At 39.1% G+C, this 18722-nt stretch overlaps 1 protein-coding gene and 1 pseudogene across 1 annotated transcript; one reads left to right on the top strand and one right to left on the bottom strand.

The window, feature by feature from the left end:
- The first annotated feature begins 8586 nt into the window (after positions 1-8586).
- Positions 8587-9610, top strand: LOC139755281 (uncharacterized). The gene has a single exon (XM_071673398.1). It carries the CDS (start codon positions 8706-8708, stop codon positions 9558-9560), a length of 855 nt encoding a protein of 284 aa, XP_071529499.1. The 5' UTR covers positions 8587-8705; the 3' UTR covers positions 9561-9610.
- Positions 9611-15386: 5776 nt separating this feature from the next.
- Positions 15387-16025, bottom strand: LOC139755689 (2-hydroxyacyl-CoA lyase 1 pseudogene; annotated as a pseudogene).
- Between the last annotated feature and the right edge of the window lie 2697 nt (positions 16026-18722).

The raw sequence follows: 18722 nt of genomic DNA, 5'->3' as shown, positions 1-18722 counted from the left end.
ATTTCCTACTAGCAAAAGACGTGAGGGGAGTGGGTGAGGAACGGGATGTATTTAGGGAAGCAGTGATGGCTTGTGCAAAAGATGTATGCGGCATGAGAAAGGTGGGAGGTGGGCAGATTAGAAAGGGTAGTAAGTGGTGGGATGAAGTTGTTAGTGAAAGAAGAAGGAGGCGTTTGGACGATTTCTACAGGGAAGTAGTGCAAATGGATAGGAGATACATACAAGAAACCGACAAGAGGTCAAGAGGAAAATGCAGGGGTTGAAAAGAATGGCAAATGAAAGTTGGGGTGAGAGAGCATTGTTAAACTTTAGGGAAAATAGAATGATGTTTTAGAGGTAGTAATAAACGTGTTTCAGACAAGAAGACAAATGAGGACATTGGTGAAGGGTGCAAGATGGGAAGTGATGAGAAGTAAGAATGAAGTGCAAGGAGATTGAGTGAATATTTTGAAGGATTGTTGAATGTGTTTGATGATAGAGTGGCAGATGTAGGTTGTTTGGTCGGGGTGGTGTGAGAAGTGAGAGGGTCAGGGATTATTGTTTGATTAAGAGACAAGAGGTGGTGAAAGCTTTGTGGAAGATGAAATCCGCAAGGCGGCAGGTTTGGATGGTATTGCAGTTGAATTCATTAACAAACGGGCTGACTTGTTGATTATTGGTAAGAATATTAAGATAATACATGGATCATGGCGAAGTGCCTTAGGATTAGCGGAATGCATGCATAATGCCATTGTATAAAGGCAAAGGAGATATAGGTGAGTATTCAAACTGCAAAGGCCTAAGTTTGTTGGGTATTCCTGGGAAATTATATGGGAGCACATTGATTGAGAGGGTGAAGGTATGTGCGGAGCAACAGACAAGGGAGGAGCGGTGTGGTTTCAGAAGTGGTAGAGGATGTGTGGATAAGGTGTTTCATTTGAAGAATGTGTGAGAAATACTTAGAACAACAATTGATATTCCATGTAGTATTCATGGATCTACAGAGGATATATGATAAGGATGATAGAGATACTTTATAGAGATCTTAAAAGTATGATGTGTGGATGCACTCTTCAAGAAGTAATGACAAGATTTCATCAGTGGTGTAAGGTATGTGTATGGGAAGAAAGAGAGGAGAGTGACTGGTTTCCAGTGAAGGTTGGTCCGCTGCAGGGGTGTGTGATGTCCCCATAGTTGTTTAATTTGATTAAGGATTAGGTGGTTAGGGTGGTGAATGCAAGAGTTTTGGAGAGAGGGGCGAGTATGTAGTTTGTTGCGGATGAGGGGCCTAAGTAGTGAGTCAGTTGGTGTTCGCTGATGATACAGAAATGGTGGCTGAATCGAGTGATAAACTACAGAAGTTGGTGACTGAGTTTGGAACAGTGTGTGAAAGAAAAAAAATTGAGAGGAATATGAGTGATAACAAGGTTATTAGTCTCAGCAGGGTTGAGGGACAAGTTACTTGGGAAGTAAGTGCAAACGGAGAAAAATGGGAGGAAGTGAAGTGTTTTAGATATCTGGGAGTGGCCTTAACAGCGAATGGAACCACGGGAGCGGAGGTGAGTCACAGGGATGGGGGAGGGGGCTAAGGTTTTGGCAGCGATGAAGAATGTGTGGAAAGAGAGAACGTTATCTCGGAGAGCAAAAATGGGTATGTTTGAAGGAATTTTAGTTCCAATAATGTTACATGATTGCAAGGCATGGGCTATAGATAGGGTTGTATGGAGGAGGATGAATGTGTTGGAAATGAAATTTTGAAGACTATATTTGGTGCGAGGTGGTTTGATCGAGTAAGCAATGAAAGGTTGAGAAAGATGTGTGGAAATAAAAATCAGTGTCGTTGAGAGAGTTGAAGAGGGGGTGTTGAAATGATTTGGACATATGGGCTGAATGAGTGAGAAAAGATCAACGAAGAGGATATGTGTGCAGGAGATGGATGGAAAAAGGGGCAACGGGAGAACAAATTGAAGGTGGAAGGATGGAGAAAAACTGATTTTGAGCGATCGGGGCCAGACCTTACAGGATGATGAGAGGCGTGCAAGGAATAAAGTGAATTAGAACGATATGGCATAACGGGGTCGACATGCTGTCAATGGACTGAACCATGGAAAGGTTTGTGAGCCCTGGATGTGGAAAGGGAGCTGTGGTTTCGGTTCGATACACATGACAGCTAGAGACTGAACGTGAACGAATGTGGCAGGAATGGATAAGGCAAGCAAGTATGAATATGTACATGTGTAAACATCATTATATCTGTGTATATCTGTATATATATATATATAGGGTGGGGGAGGGGGCGAAAATTCTGGGGGCCTTGAAGAATGTGTGGAAGTCGAGAACATTATCTCGGAAAGCAAAAATGGGTATGTTTGAAGGAATAGTGGTTCCAACAATGTTGTATGGTTGCGAGGCGTGGGCTATGGATAGAGTTGTGCGCAGGAGGATGGATGTGCTGGAAATGAGATGTTTGAGGACAATGTGTGGTGTGAGGTGGTTTGATCGAGTGAGTAACGTAAGGGTAAGAGAGATGTGTGGAAATAAAAAGAGCGTGGTTGAGAGAGCAGAGGAGGGTGTTTTGAAGTGGTTTGGGCACATGGAGAGAATGAGTGAGGGAAGATTGACCAAGAGGATATATGTGTCGGAGGTGGAGGGAACGAGGAGAAGAGGGAGACCAAATTGGAGGTGGAAAGATGGAGTGAAAAAGATTTTGTGTGATCGGGGCCTGAACATGCAGGAGGGTGAAAGGAGGGCAAGGAATAGAGTGAATTGGAGCGATGTGGTATACCGGGGTTGACGTGCTGTCAGTGGATTGAATCAAGGCATGTGAAGCGTCTGGGGTAAACCATGGAAAGCTGTGTAGGTATGTATATTTGCGTGTGTGGACGTATGTATATACATGTGTATGGGGGGGGTTGGGCCATTTCTTTCGTCTGTTTCCTTGCGCTACCTCGCAAACGCGGGAGACAGCGACAAAGTATAAAAAAAAAGAAAAAAAAAAAAAAATATATATATATATATATATATATATATATATATATATATATATATATATATATATATATATATATATATATAATATATATATATATATATATATATATATATATATATATATTTTTTTTTTTTTTTTTTTTTTATACTTTGTCGCTGTCTCCCGCGTTTGCGAGGTAGCGCAAGGAAACAGACGAAAGAAATGGCCCAACCCCCCCCCCCCCCCCCCATACACATGTACATACACACGTCCAGACACGCAAATATACAAATATATATATATATATATATTTATATATATATATATATATATATATATATATATATATATATATATATATATATATATATATATATATATATATATATATATATATCCCTGGGGATAGGGGATTAAGAATACTTCCCACGTGTTCCCTGCGTGTCGTAGAAGGCGACTAAAAGGGGAGGGAGCGGGGGGCTGGAAATCCTCCCCTCTCGTTTTTTTTTTTTTTTTTTTCTAGTTTTCCAAAAGAAGGAACAGAGGGGGCCAGGTGAGGATATTCCAAAAAAGGCCCAGTCCTCTGTTCCTAACGCTACCTCGCTAACGCGGGAAATGGCGAATAGTTTAAAAGAAAGAAAAATATATATATATATATATATATATATATATATATATATATATATATATATATATATATATATATATATATATATATATATATATATATATATATATATGGAACCATAGAAGCGGAACTGAATCATGGGGTGGGGGAGGAGCCGAAAATTCTGGGAGCCTTGAAGAATGTGTGGAAGTCGAGAACATTTTCTCGGAAAGCAAAAATGTGTAAGTTTGAAGGAATAGTGGTTCTAACAATGTTGTATGGTTGCGAGCTGTGGGGTATGAATAGAGTTGTGCGCAGGAGGGTGGATGTGCTGGAAATATATATATATATATATATATATATATATATATATATATATATATATATATATATATATATATATATATATATATATATATATATATATATATATATATATATATATATATATATATATATATCTTTCTTTCTTTCATATTATTCGCCATTTCCCGCGTTAGCGAGGTACCGTTAAGAACAGAGAACTGGGCCTTTGAGGAAATATCCTCACCTGGCCCCCTTCTCCGTTCCTTCTTCTGGAAAATAAAAAAAAAAAAAACGAGAGGGGAGGATTTCCAGCCCCCCACTCCCATCCCATTTAGTAACCTTCTACGACACGCAGGGAATACGTGGGAAATATTGTTTCTCCCCTAGCCCCAGGGATGAAATATATATATATATATATATATATATATATATATATATATATATATATATATATATATATATATATATATATATATATATATATATATATATATATATATATATATAAATATATATATACATATATATATTTTTTTTTTTTTGCTTTGTCGCTGTCTCCTGCGTTAGCGAGGTAGCGCAAGGAAACAGACGAAAGAAGTGGCCCAACTCACCCACATACACATGTATATACATACACGTCCACACACACAAATATACATACCTATACATCTCAATGTACACATATATATACACACACAGACATATACATATATACACATGTACATAATTCATACTGTCTGCCTTTATTTATTCCCATCGCCACCTCGCCACACATGGAATAACAACTCCCTCCCTCTCATGTGTGCGAGGTAGCGCTAGGAAAAGACAACAAAGGCCACATTCATTCACACTCAGTCTCTAGCTGTCATGTAATAATGCACCGAACCCACAGCTCCCTTTCCACATCCAAGCCCCACAGAATTTTCCATGAATTACCCCAGAAGCTTCACATGCCCTTGTTCAATCCATTGACAGCACGTCGACCCCGGTATACCACTTCGTTCCAATTGACTCTATTCCTTCCACGCATTTCACCCTCCTGCGTGTTCAGGCCTCGATCACTCAAAATCTTTTTCACTCCATCTTTCTACCTCCAATTTGGTATCCCACTTCTCTTCGTTCCCTCCACCTCTGACACATATACCCACTTGGTCAATCTTTCCTAACTCATTCTCTCCATGTGACCAAACCATTTCAAAACACCCTCTTCTGCTCTCTCAACCATACTCTTTTTATTTCCACACATCTCCTTTACCCTTACATTACTTACTCGATCAAACCACCTCACACCAAACTTTGTCCTCAAACATCTCATTTCCAGCACATCCACCCTCCTGCGCACAACTCTATCCATAGCCCATGCCTCGCAACCACACAACATTGTTGGAACCACTATTCCTTCAAACATACCCATTTTTGCTTTCCGAGATAATGTTCTCGAATTCAATATATTTTTCAAGGCTCCCAGACTTTTCGCCCCCTCCCCCATTCTATGATTCACTTCCGCTTCCATGTTTCCATCCGCTGCCAGATTCACTCACAGATATCTAAAACACTATACTTCTTCCAGTTTTTCTCGATTCAAACTTAACTTCCAATTGACTTTACCCTCAACCCTACTGTACCTAATAACCTTGCTCTTATTCACATTTACTCTTAACTTTCTTCTTTAACACACTTTACCAAACTCAGTCACCAGCTTCTGCAGTTTCTCACATGAATCAGCCACCAGCGATGTATCATAAGCGAACAACAACTGACTCACTTCCCAAGCTCTCTCATCCACAACAGACTGCATACTTGCCCCTCTTTCCAAAACTCTTGCATTCACCTCCCTAACAACCCCATCCATAAACAAATTAAACAACCATGGAGACATCACACACCCCTGCCGCAAAACTACATTCACTGACAACCAATCACTCTCCTCTCCCCCTAAACGTACACATGCCTTACATTATCGATAAAAACTTTTCACTGCTTCTAACAACTTGCCTCCCACACCATATATTCTTAATACCTTCCTCAGAGCATCTCTATCAACTCTATCATATGCCTTCTCTAGATCCATAAATGGTACATACAATTCCATTAGCTTTTCTAAGTATTTCTCACATACATTCTTCAAATCAAACACTTGATCCACACATCCTCTACCACTTCTGAAACTACACTGCTCTTCCTCAATATGATGCTCTGTACATGCCTTCACCCTCTCAATCAATACCCTCCCATATAATTTACCAGGAATACTCAACAAACTTATACCTCTGTAATTTGAGCACTCACTTTTATCCCCTTTGCCTTTGTACAATGGCACTATGCAAGCATTCCGCAAATCCTCAGGCACCTCACCATGAATCATACATACATTAGATAACCTTACTAACCAGTCAACAATACAGTCACCCCCTTTTTTAAAAGATTCCACCGCAACACCATCTATACCCGCTGCCTTGCCGGCTTTCATCTTCCGCAATGCTTTTACTACCTCTTCTCTGTTTACCAAATCATTTTACCTAACCCTCTCACTTTGCACACCACCTCGACCAAAACACCCTATATCTGCCACTCTATCATCAAACACATTCAAGAAACCTTCAAAATACTCACACCATCTCCTTCTCACATCACCACTACTTGTTATCACCTCCCCATTAGCCCCCTTCAGTGAAGTTCCTATTTGCTCCCTTGTCTTACGCACTTTATTTACCTTCTTCCAAAACATCTCTTTATTCTTCCTGAAATTTAATGATACTCCCGCACACCAATTATCATTTGCCCTCTTTTTCACCTCTTGCGCCTTTCTCTTAACCTTCTGCCTCTTTCTTTTATACATCTCCCACTCATCTGCATTTTTTCCCTGCAAAAATCATCCAAATGCCTCTCTCTTCTCTTTCACTAATAATCTTACTTCTTTATCCCACCACTCGATACCCTTTCTAATCAACCCACCTGCCATGCTTCTCATGCCACAAGCATCTTTTGCGAAAGCCATCACTGCTTCCTTAAATACATCCCATTCCTCCCCCACTACCCTTACCTCCTTTGTTCTCACCTTTTTCCATTCTGCACAAATCTTCACCTTCGCTTCCACAAGATAATGATCAGACATCCCTCCAGTTGCATGTCTCAGCACATTAACATCCAAAAGTCTCTTTTTCGCGCACCTATCAATTAACACGTGATCCAATAACGCTCTCTGGCCATCTCTCCAACTCACATACGTATACTTATGTATATCTCTCTTTTCAAACCAGGTATTCCCAATCACCAGTCCTTTTTCAGCACACAAAGCCACAAGCTCTTCACCATTTCCATTTACAACACTGAACACCCCATGTATACTAATTATTCCTTCAAAAACCACATTACAATTGCCACATATATATATATATATATATATATATATATATATATATATATATATATATATATATATATATATACATAGTGGTGTGTGATGTCTCCATGGTTGTTTAATTTGTTTATGGATGAGGTCCTTGGGGAGGTGAATGTAAGAGTTTTGGAAATAGGGGCAAATATGAAGTCTGTTGGGGATGAGAGAGCTTGGGAAGTGAGTCAGTTGTTGTTCGCTGATGATACAGCGCTGGTGGCTGATTCATGTGAGAAACTGCAGAAGCTGGTGACTGAGTTTGGTAAAGTGTGTGAAAGAAGAAAGTTAACAGTAAATGTGAATAAGAGCAAGGTTATTAGGTACAGTAGGGTTGAGGGTCAAGTCAATTGGGAGGTGAGTTTGAATGGAGAAAAACTGGAGGAAGTAAAGTGTTTTAGATATCTGGGAGTGGATCTGGCAGCGGATGGAACCATGGAAGCGGAAGTGGATCATAGGGTGGGGGAGGGGGCGAAAATTCTGGGAGCCTTGAAGAATGTGTGGAAGTCGAGAACATTATCTCGGAAAGCAAAAATGGGTATGTTTGAAGGAATAGTGGTTCCAACAATGTTGTATGGTTGCGAGGCATGGGCTATGGATAAAGTCTTGCGCAGGAGGATGGATGTGCTGGAAATGAGATGTTTGAGGACAATGTGTGGTGTGAGGTGGTTTGATCGAGTAAGTAACGTAAGGGTATGAGAGATGTGCGGAAATAAAAAGAGCGTGGTTGAGAGAGCAGAAGAGGGTGTTTGAAATGGTTTGGGCACATGGAGAGAATGAGTGAGGAAAGATTGACCAAGAGGATATATGTGTCGGAGGTGGAGGGAACGAGGAGAAGTGGGAGACCAAATTGGAGGTGGAAAGATGGAGTGAAAAAGATTTTGTATGATCGGGGCCTGAACATGCAGGATGGTGAAAGGAGGGCAAGGAATAGAGTGAATTGGATCGATGTGGTATACCGGGGTTGACATGCTTTCAGTGGACTGAATCAGGGCATGTGAAGCGTCTGGGGTAAACCATGGAAAGCTGTGTAGATATGTATAATTGCGTGTGTGGACGTATGTATATACATGTGTATGGGGGTGGGTTGGGCCATTTCTTTCGTCTGTTTCCTTGCGCTACCTCGCAAACGCGGGAGACAGCGACAAAGCAAAAAAAAAAAAAAAAAAAATATATATATATATATATATATATATATATATATATATATATATATATATATATATATATATATATATATATATATATGTATATATATATATAAATATATATATATATATGTATATATATATATGTATATATATATATATATATATATATATATATAAAGTGAGCAATGGTCAATTAGTGAAAATCTCTCAAGAGCTGGGAATCGGCCGGGTCGCAGTGAATCAACAAGTGTTGGAAACACCAGAATACAGGCGCACGTTGACTCCCAGCTCAGCAGCATGACGTCCACACCCTCATTTACTGCCGTCATTCTCCGTCTTCTCATCATCCAAGGAGTGTCGTTGGCCATCAGGATCACCAGGTTGGAGGTACCTGCGTCCCTGGCAGTAGGCGAGGGCGGGTGGCTGGTGTGTGAGTGGGCGGACGAAGGGGACCACGTCTACTCGCTCAAATGGTACTTCGGCATATACGAGTTCTACCGCTGGACGCCCCTCGAGACACCCTCGGTCAGGATTTTCCCGGTACCTTACTTCGATGTGGACCCCCAGCAGTCGCACCGCGGACGCGTCCTTATACACAACTTGACGGAGGCGGCCGGGGGCAACTACCGATGCGAGGTGTCTGGGGAAGCCCCTGTGTTCAAAACCTCCTCAGACAGTGCCCTCTTGATTGTCGTAGATTTGCCAGACGAGCAGCCAAGGATTATCGAAGATGGAGTTGGACCCTACAGGCTTCAGCAGCTGATCACCGTCAACTGTACGTCCCACGGCGCCAGGCCTGCCCCAAACCTCACCTTCTACATCAACGACGAGTCTGTTGACCCTACTTGGGACAGTCGGGAGCTGGTGTTTGTGAACGAGACGTCGGGGTTGGAGACGGCCGTAAAGAGCCTGCAGTTTCCCCTGCGGCTGACCATGGTGCAGCTGGACGGTCTGCAAGTGAAGTGTGTGGCGTCCATCCCCGAAATGTACTGGCTGAGCAGCGAGACGACCCTCTCTGTTGAGTTACCCCACAACTATAGCCACCTGTTCGGCTCACAGGGGTCTGTGTCGTACAGCAGCAGTCAGAAGACAGCAACCCACACGCCTCTTCTTTCTACTCTAGTCTTTCTCGCCAGCCGTCTCCTGTGGTAGCTGGTTGCATTCTCTGAACTCCCTTCCTATGTTGTATTCATTCTTCCTAATTTTATCACTCATCCTTATAATCTCTCATAATCCTTTTTTTATTAGCAATAGTCTTTTTTTTTCGTTGCACTCCACTTTCTTGAGATTTAGTTTTTTCTTATCTAGGTCTTTTCCTTTTTCTTATGTTTTACTAATTCTAATTTTGTCACTGATCCTTATAATCCCTTATAACCCTTTCTTTATCAGCGAAATGTATTTCAATTTCACTCTCCTTCCTCTGGATATATATGTATATATATATATATATATATATATATATATATATATATATATATATATATATATATATATATATATATATATATATATATATATATATTTATATTATCCCTGGGGATAGGGGAGAAAGAATACTTCCCACGTATTCCCTGCGTGTCGTAGAAGGCGACTAAAAGGGGAGGGAGCGGGGGGCTGGAAATCCTCCCCTCTCATTTTTTTTTGATTTTCCAAAAGAAGGAACAGAGAACGAGGCCAGGTGAGGATATTCCCTCAGAGGCCCAGTCCTCTGTTCTTAACGCTACCTTGCTAACGCGGGAAATGGCGAATAGTATGAAAGAAAAAAAAATATATATATATATATATATATATATATATATATATATATATATATATATATATATATATATATATGAAACTTCCAGCTTGAAATGAAATGAAAAAATGAATGTCACATAATGGTTCAACCTCTGGCTATGGAAAAAGGAAATGTTCAATTTATTTACACAAACGTCAATAGTAGTTCTCATCAATTTAACCACTGTATCAATAAGCTTCAAATGTCTAAGCTACATTTTTTCCAATTTCACTATTTTCTTGTCAAAGCACCATGTATGAAAACTATCACTCCAGTAACACAACTATAAACATTTACTTCACTTTTAAAAAAAAGTTCTGGGGAAGTCTGTCTCGATACACTGCGGGACACTCTACCACCTGGCGAGGTTTGTGTTGCACTGGTTCTTGATTCACAAAAGTAGTAGCATCACTGGTGGGCCAAGGTAGTTCCGTTGGCGAAGAGGAGCTCATGAAACATGTCGGAAAGCATGCTACTGCAGGCAGGAGTGAAGGCTGATGCAAACTGGTATCGCTCATGACTAATGGGTCACTGATGACGTGTTGGCAGGAACAGGCCAACGGTGGCAGGTGTTGGTGCTAGTGAGGTTTCACTGATGAGCTGTTGGCAGGAGCAGGTTGGTGGCGGTGGCAGGTAGTTGGTGGCACACATTTTTCATATGCATATATATGTATGTGTGTGTGTGTGTATATGTGCGTGTGTGTGTGTGTATGTGTGTGTATGTGTATATATATACGTATATCATCCCTGGGGATAGGGGTGAAAGAATACTTCCCACGCATTTCTCGCGTGTCGTAGAAAGCGACTAGAGGGGACGGGAGCGGGGGGCCAGAAATCCTCCCCTCCTTGTACTTTTTTAACTTTCTAAAAATGGGAAACAGAAGAAGGAGTCACGCGGGGAGTGCTCATCCTCCTCGAAGGCTCAGATTGGGGTGCCTAAATGTGTGTGGATGTAACCAAGATGTGAAAAAAGGAGAGATAGGTAGTATGTTTGAGGAAAGGAACCTGGATGTTTTGGCTCTGAGTGAAACGAAGCTCAAGGGTAAAGGGGAAGAGTGGTTTGGGAATGTCTTGGGAGTAAAGTGAGGGGTTAGTGAGAGGACAAGAGCAAGGGAAGGAGTAGCAGTACTCCTGAAACAGGAGTTGTGGGATCATGTGATAGAATGTAAGAAAGTAAATTCTCGATTAATATGGGTAAAACTGAAAGATGATGGAGAGAGATGGGTGATTATTGGTGCATATGCACCTGGCCATGAGAAGAAAGATCATAAGAGGCAAGTGTTTTGGGAGCAGCTGAATGAGTGTGTTAGTGCTTTTGATGCACGAGACCGGGTTATAGTGATGGGTGATTTGAATGCAAAGGTGAGTAATGTGGCAGTTGAGGGAATAATTGGTATACATGGGGTGTTCAGTGATGTAAATGGAAATGGTGAAGAGCTTGTAGATTTATGTGCTGAAAAAGGACTGATGATTGGGAATACCTGGTTTAAAAAGCGAGATATACATAAGTATACGTATGTAAGTAGGAGGGATGGCTAGAGAGCGTTATTGGATTACGTGTTAATTGACAGGCGCGCGAAAGAGAGACTTTTGGATGTTAATGTGCTGAGAGGTGCAACTGGAGGGATGTCTGATCATTATCTTGTGGAGGCTAAGGTGAAGATTTGTATGGGTTTTCAGAAAAGAAGAGTGAATGTTGGGGTGAAGAGGGTGGTGAGAGTAAGTGAGCTTGGGAAGGAGACTTGTGTCAGGAAGTACCAGGAGAGACTGAGTACAGAATGGAAAAAGGTGAGAACAATGGAAGTAAGGGGAGTGGAGGAGGAATGGGATGTATTTAGGGAATCAGTGATGGATTGCGCAAAAGATGCTTGTGGCATGAGAAGAGTGGGAGGTGGGTTGATTAGAAAGGGTAGTGAGTGGTGGGATGAAGAAGTAAGAGTATTAGTGAAAGAGAAGAGAGAGGCATTTGGACGATTTTTGCAGGGAAAAAATGCAATTGAGTGGGAGATGTATAAAAGAAAGAGACAGGAGGTCAAGAGAAAGGTGCAAGAGGTGAAAAAAAGGGCAAATGAGAGTTGGGGTGAGAGAGTATCATTAAATTTTAGGGAGAATAAAAGATGTTCTGGAAGGAGGTAAATAAAGTGCGTAAGACAAGGGAGCAAATGGGAACTTCAGTGAAGGGCGCAATTGGGGAGGTGATAACAAGTAGTGGTGATGTGAGAAGGAGATGAGTGAGTATTTTGAAGGTTTGTTGAATGTGTTTGATGATAGAGTGGAAGATATAGGGTGTTTTGGTCGAGGTGGTGTGCAAAGTGAGAGGGTTAGGGAAAATGATTTGGTAAACAGAGAAGAGGTAGTAAAAGCTTTGCGGAAGATGAAAGCCGGCAAGGCAGCGGGTTTGGATGGTATTGCAGTGGAATTTATTATAAAAGGGGGTGACTGTATTGTTGACTGGTTGGTAAGGTTATTTAATGTATGTATGACTCATGGTGAGGTGCCTGAGGATTGGCGGAATGCGTGCATAGTGCCATTGTACAAAGGCAAAGGGGATAAGAGTGAGTGCTCAAATTACAGAGGTATAAGCTTGTTGAGTATTCCTGGTAAATTATATGGGAGGGTATTGATTGAGAGGGTGAAGGCATGTACAGAGCATCAGATTGGGGAAGAGCAGTGTGGTTTCAGAAGTGGTAGAGGATGTGTGGATCAGGTGTTTGCTTTGAAGAATGTATGTGAGAAATACTTAGAAAAGCAAATGGATTTGTATGTAACATTCATGGATCTGGAGAAGGCATATGATAGAGTTGATAGAAATGCTCTGTGGAAGGTATTAAGAATATATGGTGTGGGAGGCAAGTTGTTAGAAGCAGTGAAAAGTTTTTATCGAGGATGTAAGGCATGTGTACGTGTAGGGAGAGAGGAAAGTGATTGGTTCTCAGTGAATGTAGGTTTGCGACAGGGGTGTGTGATGTCTCCATGGTTGTTTAATTTGTTTATGGATGTGGTTGTTAGGGAGGTGAATGCAAGAGTTTTGGAAAGAGGGGCAAGTATGAAGTCTGTTGGGGATGAGAGAGCTTGGGAAGTGAGTCAGTTGCTGTTCGCTGATGATACAGCGCTGATGGCTGATTTATGTGAGAAACTGCAGAAGCTGGTGACTGAGTTTGGTAAAGTGTGTGAAAGAAGAAAGTTAAGAGTAAATGTGAATAAGAGCAAGGTTATTAGGTACAGTAGGGTTGAGGGTCAAGTCAATTGGGAGGTGAGTTTGAATGGAGAAAAACTGGAGGAAGTGAAGTGTTTTAGAGATCTGGGAGTGGATCTGGCAGCGGATGGAACCATGGAAGCGGAAGTGAATCATAGGGTGGGGGAGGGGGCGAGAATTCTGGGAGCCTTGAAGAATGTGTGGAAGTCGAGAACATTATATCGGAAAGCAAAAATGGGTATGTTTGAAGGAATAGTGGTTCCAACAATGTTGTATGGTTGCGAGGCGTGGGCTATGGATAGAGTTGTGCGCAGGAGGATGGATGTGCTGGAAATAAGATGTTTGAGGACAATATGTGATGTGAGGTGGTTTGATCGAGTAAGTAACGTAAGGGTAAGAGAGATGTGTGGAAATAAAAAGAGCGTGGTTGAGAGAGCAGAAGAGGGTATTTTGAAATGGTTTGGGCACATGGAGAGAATGAGTGAGGAAAGATTGACCAAGAGGATATATGTGTCGGAGGTGGAGGGAACGAGGAGAAGATTGAGACCAAATTGGAGGTGGAAAGATGGAGTGAAAAAGATTTTGTTTGATCGGGGCCTGAACATACTGGAGGGTGAAAGGAGGGCAAGGAATATAGTGAATTGGAGTGATGTGGTATACCAGGGTTGACGTGCTGTCAGTGGATTGAATCAAGGCATGTGAAGCGTCTGGCGTAAACCATGGAAAGCTGTGTAGGTATGTATATTTGCGTGTGTGGACGTATGTGTATATATGTGTATGAGGGTGGGTTGGGCCATTTCTTTCGTCTGTTTCCTTGCGCTACATCGCAAACGCGGGACAACGCGGGACAGCGACAAAGCAAAAAAAAATATAAATATATATATATATATATATATATATATATATATATATATATATATATATATATATATATATATATATATATATATATATATATATATATATATATATACATATATATATATATATATATATATATATATATATATATATATATATATATATATATATATATATATATATATATATATATATATATATATATATATATATATATATATATATTATATATATATATATATTATATATATATATTATATATATATATATATTATATATATATATATATATATATATATATATATATATATATATATATATATATATATATATATATATATATATATATATATATATATATATATATATATATATATATATATATATATTATCCCTGGGGACAGGGGAGAAAGAATACTTCCCACGTACTCCCTGCGTGTCGTAGAAGGCGACTAAAAGGGAAGGTAGCGGGGGGCTGGAAATCCTCCCCTCTCGTTTTTTTCTAATTTTCCAAAAGAAGGAACAGAGAAGGGGGCCAGGTGAGGATATTCCCTCAAAGGCCCAGTCCTCTGTTCTTAACGTTACCTCGCTATCGCGGGAAATGGCGAATAGTATAAAAAAAAAATATATATATATATATATATATATATATATATATATATATATATATATATATATATATATATATATATATATATTCTTTTTCTTTCTTTCAAACTATTCGCCATTTCCCGCGTTAGCGAGGTAGCGTTGAGAACAGAGGACTGAACCTTTAAGGGAATATCCTCACCTGGCCCCCTTCTCTGTTCCTTCTTTTGGAAAATTAAAAAAAATGAGAGGGGAGGATTTCCAGCCACCCGCTCCCTCCCCTTTTAGTCGCCTTCTACGACATGCAAGGGATACATGGGAAGTATTCTTTCTCCCCTATCCACAGGGATAAATCCCTAATAATACTTTACAATATAATGTTATGAAATTTTGTTAAAATAAATGTGCTGCCTTCCCACAAAAGCCAAAAAGTAATGTATAAAACCAATAAGGATTCAGTCAATCCTTGTTTGTGAACACAAGGAAAAATACAAAACAATTATTCATTCACATGTTGTTGATATTTTGAAATGCAAATGCATCATATTCTTCTGACTTAAAGTTTGGAGCGTGTCAGCCAGTCAAAGTCTTGAACTTTACGTTGAGCTCCAGGGTTGATCATCACATTAATAAGTGAAGGCTTGTTTTCTTCTTCAAGAGCCTGACTAACTGCCTCTTGCAGTTCAGGGATAGACTTACAGAAGAAACCAGTTTCACTGAACATTGAAGCCATGCATTCATAGCGTACAGTTGGCAGAAGTGATGTTGGTGGAGTTGCAATAGCAGCATCCATTCCATCTCTTATTTCATTGAACAATTCCTTGTCCAAACCACTGTAAATGCCATTATTGTTTACAATGATTACTATGATGGGTAGTTTGTAGCGGTAAATTGTTTCCATTTCCATACCACTAAAACGAAAAGCAGAATCTTCTTCAACACATATGATTCGCTTGCCTGGAGCATGGTCTTGTGCCCATAAGGCTGCTGCAATGGCATAACCAAGACTAACACCCATTGTACCAAAAATACCTGCATCCAGTCTGTAGCGTGGAAATTTGTTGAGCAAAATAGTCCGTCCAGTGTCCATGGTATTGGCTCCTTCACTGACGATAATACAATTATGTGGTAACAGCTGGTACAGGTGATGAAGTGCTGCGTAGTAGTTCAAAGGTTCTGAAATATCCTGGGCCATTTTAGTACTAATGCTTTTGTTGTTTTGCACTTTCTCTTGAAGTTGAGACCACCAAGGTGAGTGTGAGGCAACAAGAGTTCCTGGTACTGCTTCTTGGAGCTGGCCACAAACTGCCCTTAAGTCACCTAGCAGAACAACACTTCCATTCACACTGTTGTGAATATATATATATATATATATATATATATATATATATATATATATATATATATATATATATATATATATACATATATATATATATATATATATATATATATATATATATATATATATATATATATATATATATATATATATATATATATATACATATATATATATATATATATATATATATATATATATATATATATATATATATATATATATATATATATATATATATATATATATATATATATATATATATATATATATATATATATATATATATATATATATATATATATATATATATATATATATATATATATATATATATATATATATATATATATATATATATATATATATATATATATATATATATATATATATATATATATATATATATATATATATATATATATATATATATATATATATATATATATATATATATATATATATATATATATATATATATATATATATATATATATATATATATATATATATATATATATATATATATATATATATATATATATATATATATATATATATATATATATATATATATATATATATATATATATATATATATATATATATATATATATAAATATATATATATATATATATATACATATATATATATATATATATATATATATATATATATATATATATTATATATATATATATATATATATATATATATATATATATATATATATATATATATATATATATATATATATATATATATATAATGGGAAACAGAAGAAGGAGTCACGCGGGGAGTGATCATCCTCCTCGAAGGCTCAGAGTGGGGTGCCTAAATGTGTGTGGATGTAACCAAGATGTGAAAAAAGGAGAGATAGGTAGTATGTTTGAGGAAAGGAACCTGGATGTTTTGGCTCTGAGTGAAACGAAGCTCAAGGGTAAAGGGGAAGAGTGGTTTGGAAATGTCTGGGGAGTGAAGTCAGGGGTTAGTGAGAGGACAAGAGCAAGGGAAGGAGTAGCAATACTCCTGAAACAGGAGTTGTGGGAGTATGTGATAGAATGTAAGAAAGTAAATTCTCGATTAATATGGGTAAAATTGAAAGTTGATGGAGAGAGGTGGGTGATTATTGGTGCATATGCACCTGGGCATGAGAAGAAAGATCATGAGAGGCAAGTGTTTTGGGAGCAGCTAAATGAGTGTGTTAGCGGTTTTGATGCACGAGACCGGGTTATAGTGATGGGTGATTTGAATGCAAAGGTGAGTAATGTGGCAGTTGAGGGAATAATTGGTATGCATGGGGTGTTCAGTGTTGTAAATGGAAATGGTGAAGAGCTTGTAGATTTATGTGCTGAAAAAGGACTGATGATTGGGAATACCTGGTTTAAAAAGCGAGATATACATAAGTATACTTATGTAAGTAGGAGAGATGGCCAGAGAGCGTTATTGGATTACGTGTTAATTGACAGGCGTGCGAAAGAGAGACTTTTGGATGTTAATGTGCTGAGAGGTGCAACTGGAGGGATGTCTGATCATTATCTTGTGGAGGCTAAGGTGAAGATTAGTATGGGTTTTCAGAAAAGAGGAGTGAATGTTGGGGTGAAGAAGGTGGTGAGAGTAAGTGAGCTTGGGAAGGAGACCTGTGTGGGGAAGTACCAGGAGAGACTGTGTACAGAATGGAAAAAGGTGAGAACAATGGAAGTAAGGGGAGTGGGGGAGGAATGGGATGTATTTAGGGAATCAGTGATGGATTGCGCAAAAGATGCTTGTGGCATGAGAAGAGTGGGAGGTGGGTTGATTAGAAAGGGTAGTGAGTGGTGGGATGAAGAAGTAAGAGTATTAGTGAAAGAGAAGAGACAGGCATTTGGACGATTTTTGCAGGGAAAAAATGCAATTGAGTGGGAGAAGTATAAAAGAAAGAGACAGGAGGTCAAGAGAAAGGTGCAAGAGGTGAAAAAAAGGGCAAATGAGAGTTGGGGTGAGAGACTATCAGTAAATTTTAGGGAGAATAAAAAGATGTTCTGGAAGGAGGTAAATAGGGTGCGTAAGACAAGGGAGCAAATGGGAACTTCAGTGAAGGGCGTAAATGGGGAGGTGATAACAAGTAGCGGTGATGTGAGAAGGAGATGGAATGAGTATTTTGAAGGTTTGTTGAATGTGTCTGATGACAGAGTGGCAGATATAGGGTGTTTTGGTCGAGGTGGTGTGCAAAGTGAGAGGGTTAGGGAAAATGATTTGGTAAACAGAGAAGAGGTAGTAAAAGCTTTGCGGAAGATGAAAGCCGGCAAGGCAGCAGGTTTGGATGGTATCGCAGTGGAATTTATTAAGAAAGGGGGTGACTGTATTGTTGACTGGTTGGTAAGGTTATTTAATGTATGTTTGAGTCATGGTGAGGTGCCTGAGGATTGGCGGAATGCGTGCATAGTGCCATTGTACAAAGGCAAAGGGGATAAGAGTGAGTGCTCAAATTACAGAGGTATAAGTTTGTTGAGTATTCCTGGTAAATTATATGGGAGGGTATTGATTGAGAGGGTGAAGGCATGTACAGA

Source organism: Panulirus ornatus, chromosome 19 (assembly GCF_036320965.1).
Source record: "Panulirus ornatus isolate Po-2019 chromosome 19, ASM3632096v1, whole genome shotgun sequence".
NCBI classification, from domain to species: Eukaryota; Metazoa; Arthropoda; class Malacostraca; order Decapoda; family Palinuridae; genus Panulirus; species Panulirus ornatus.
This window is presented reverse-complemented; position numbering and strand designations above follow the sequence as displayed.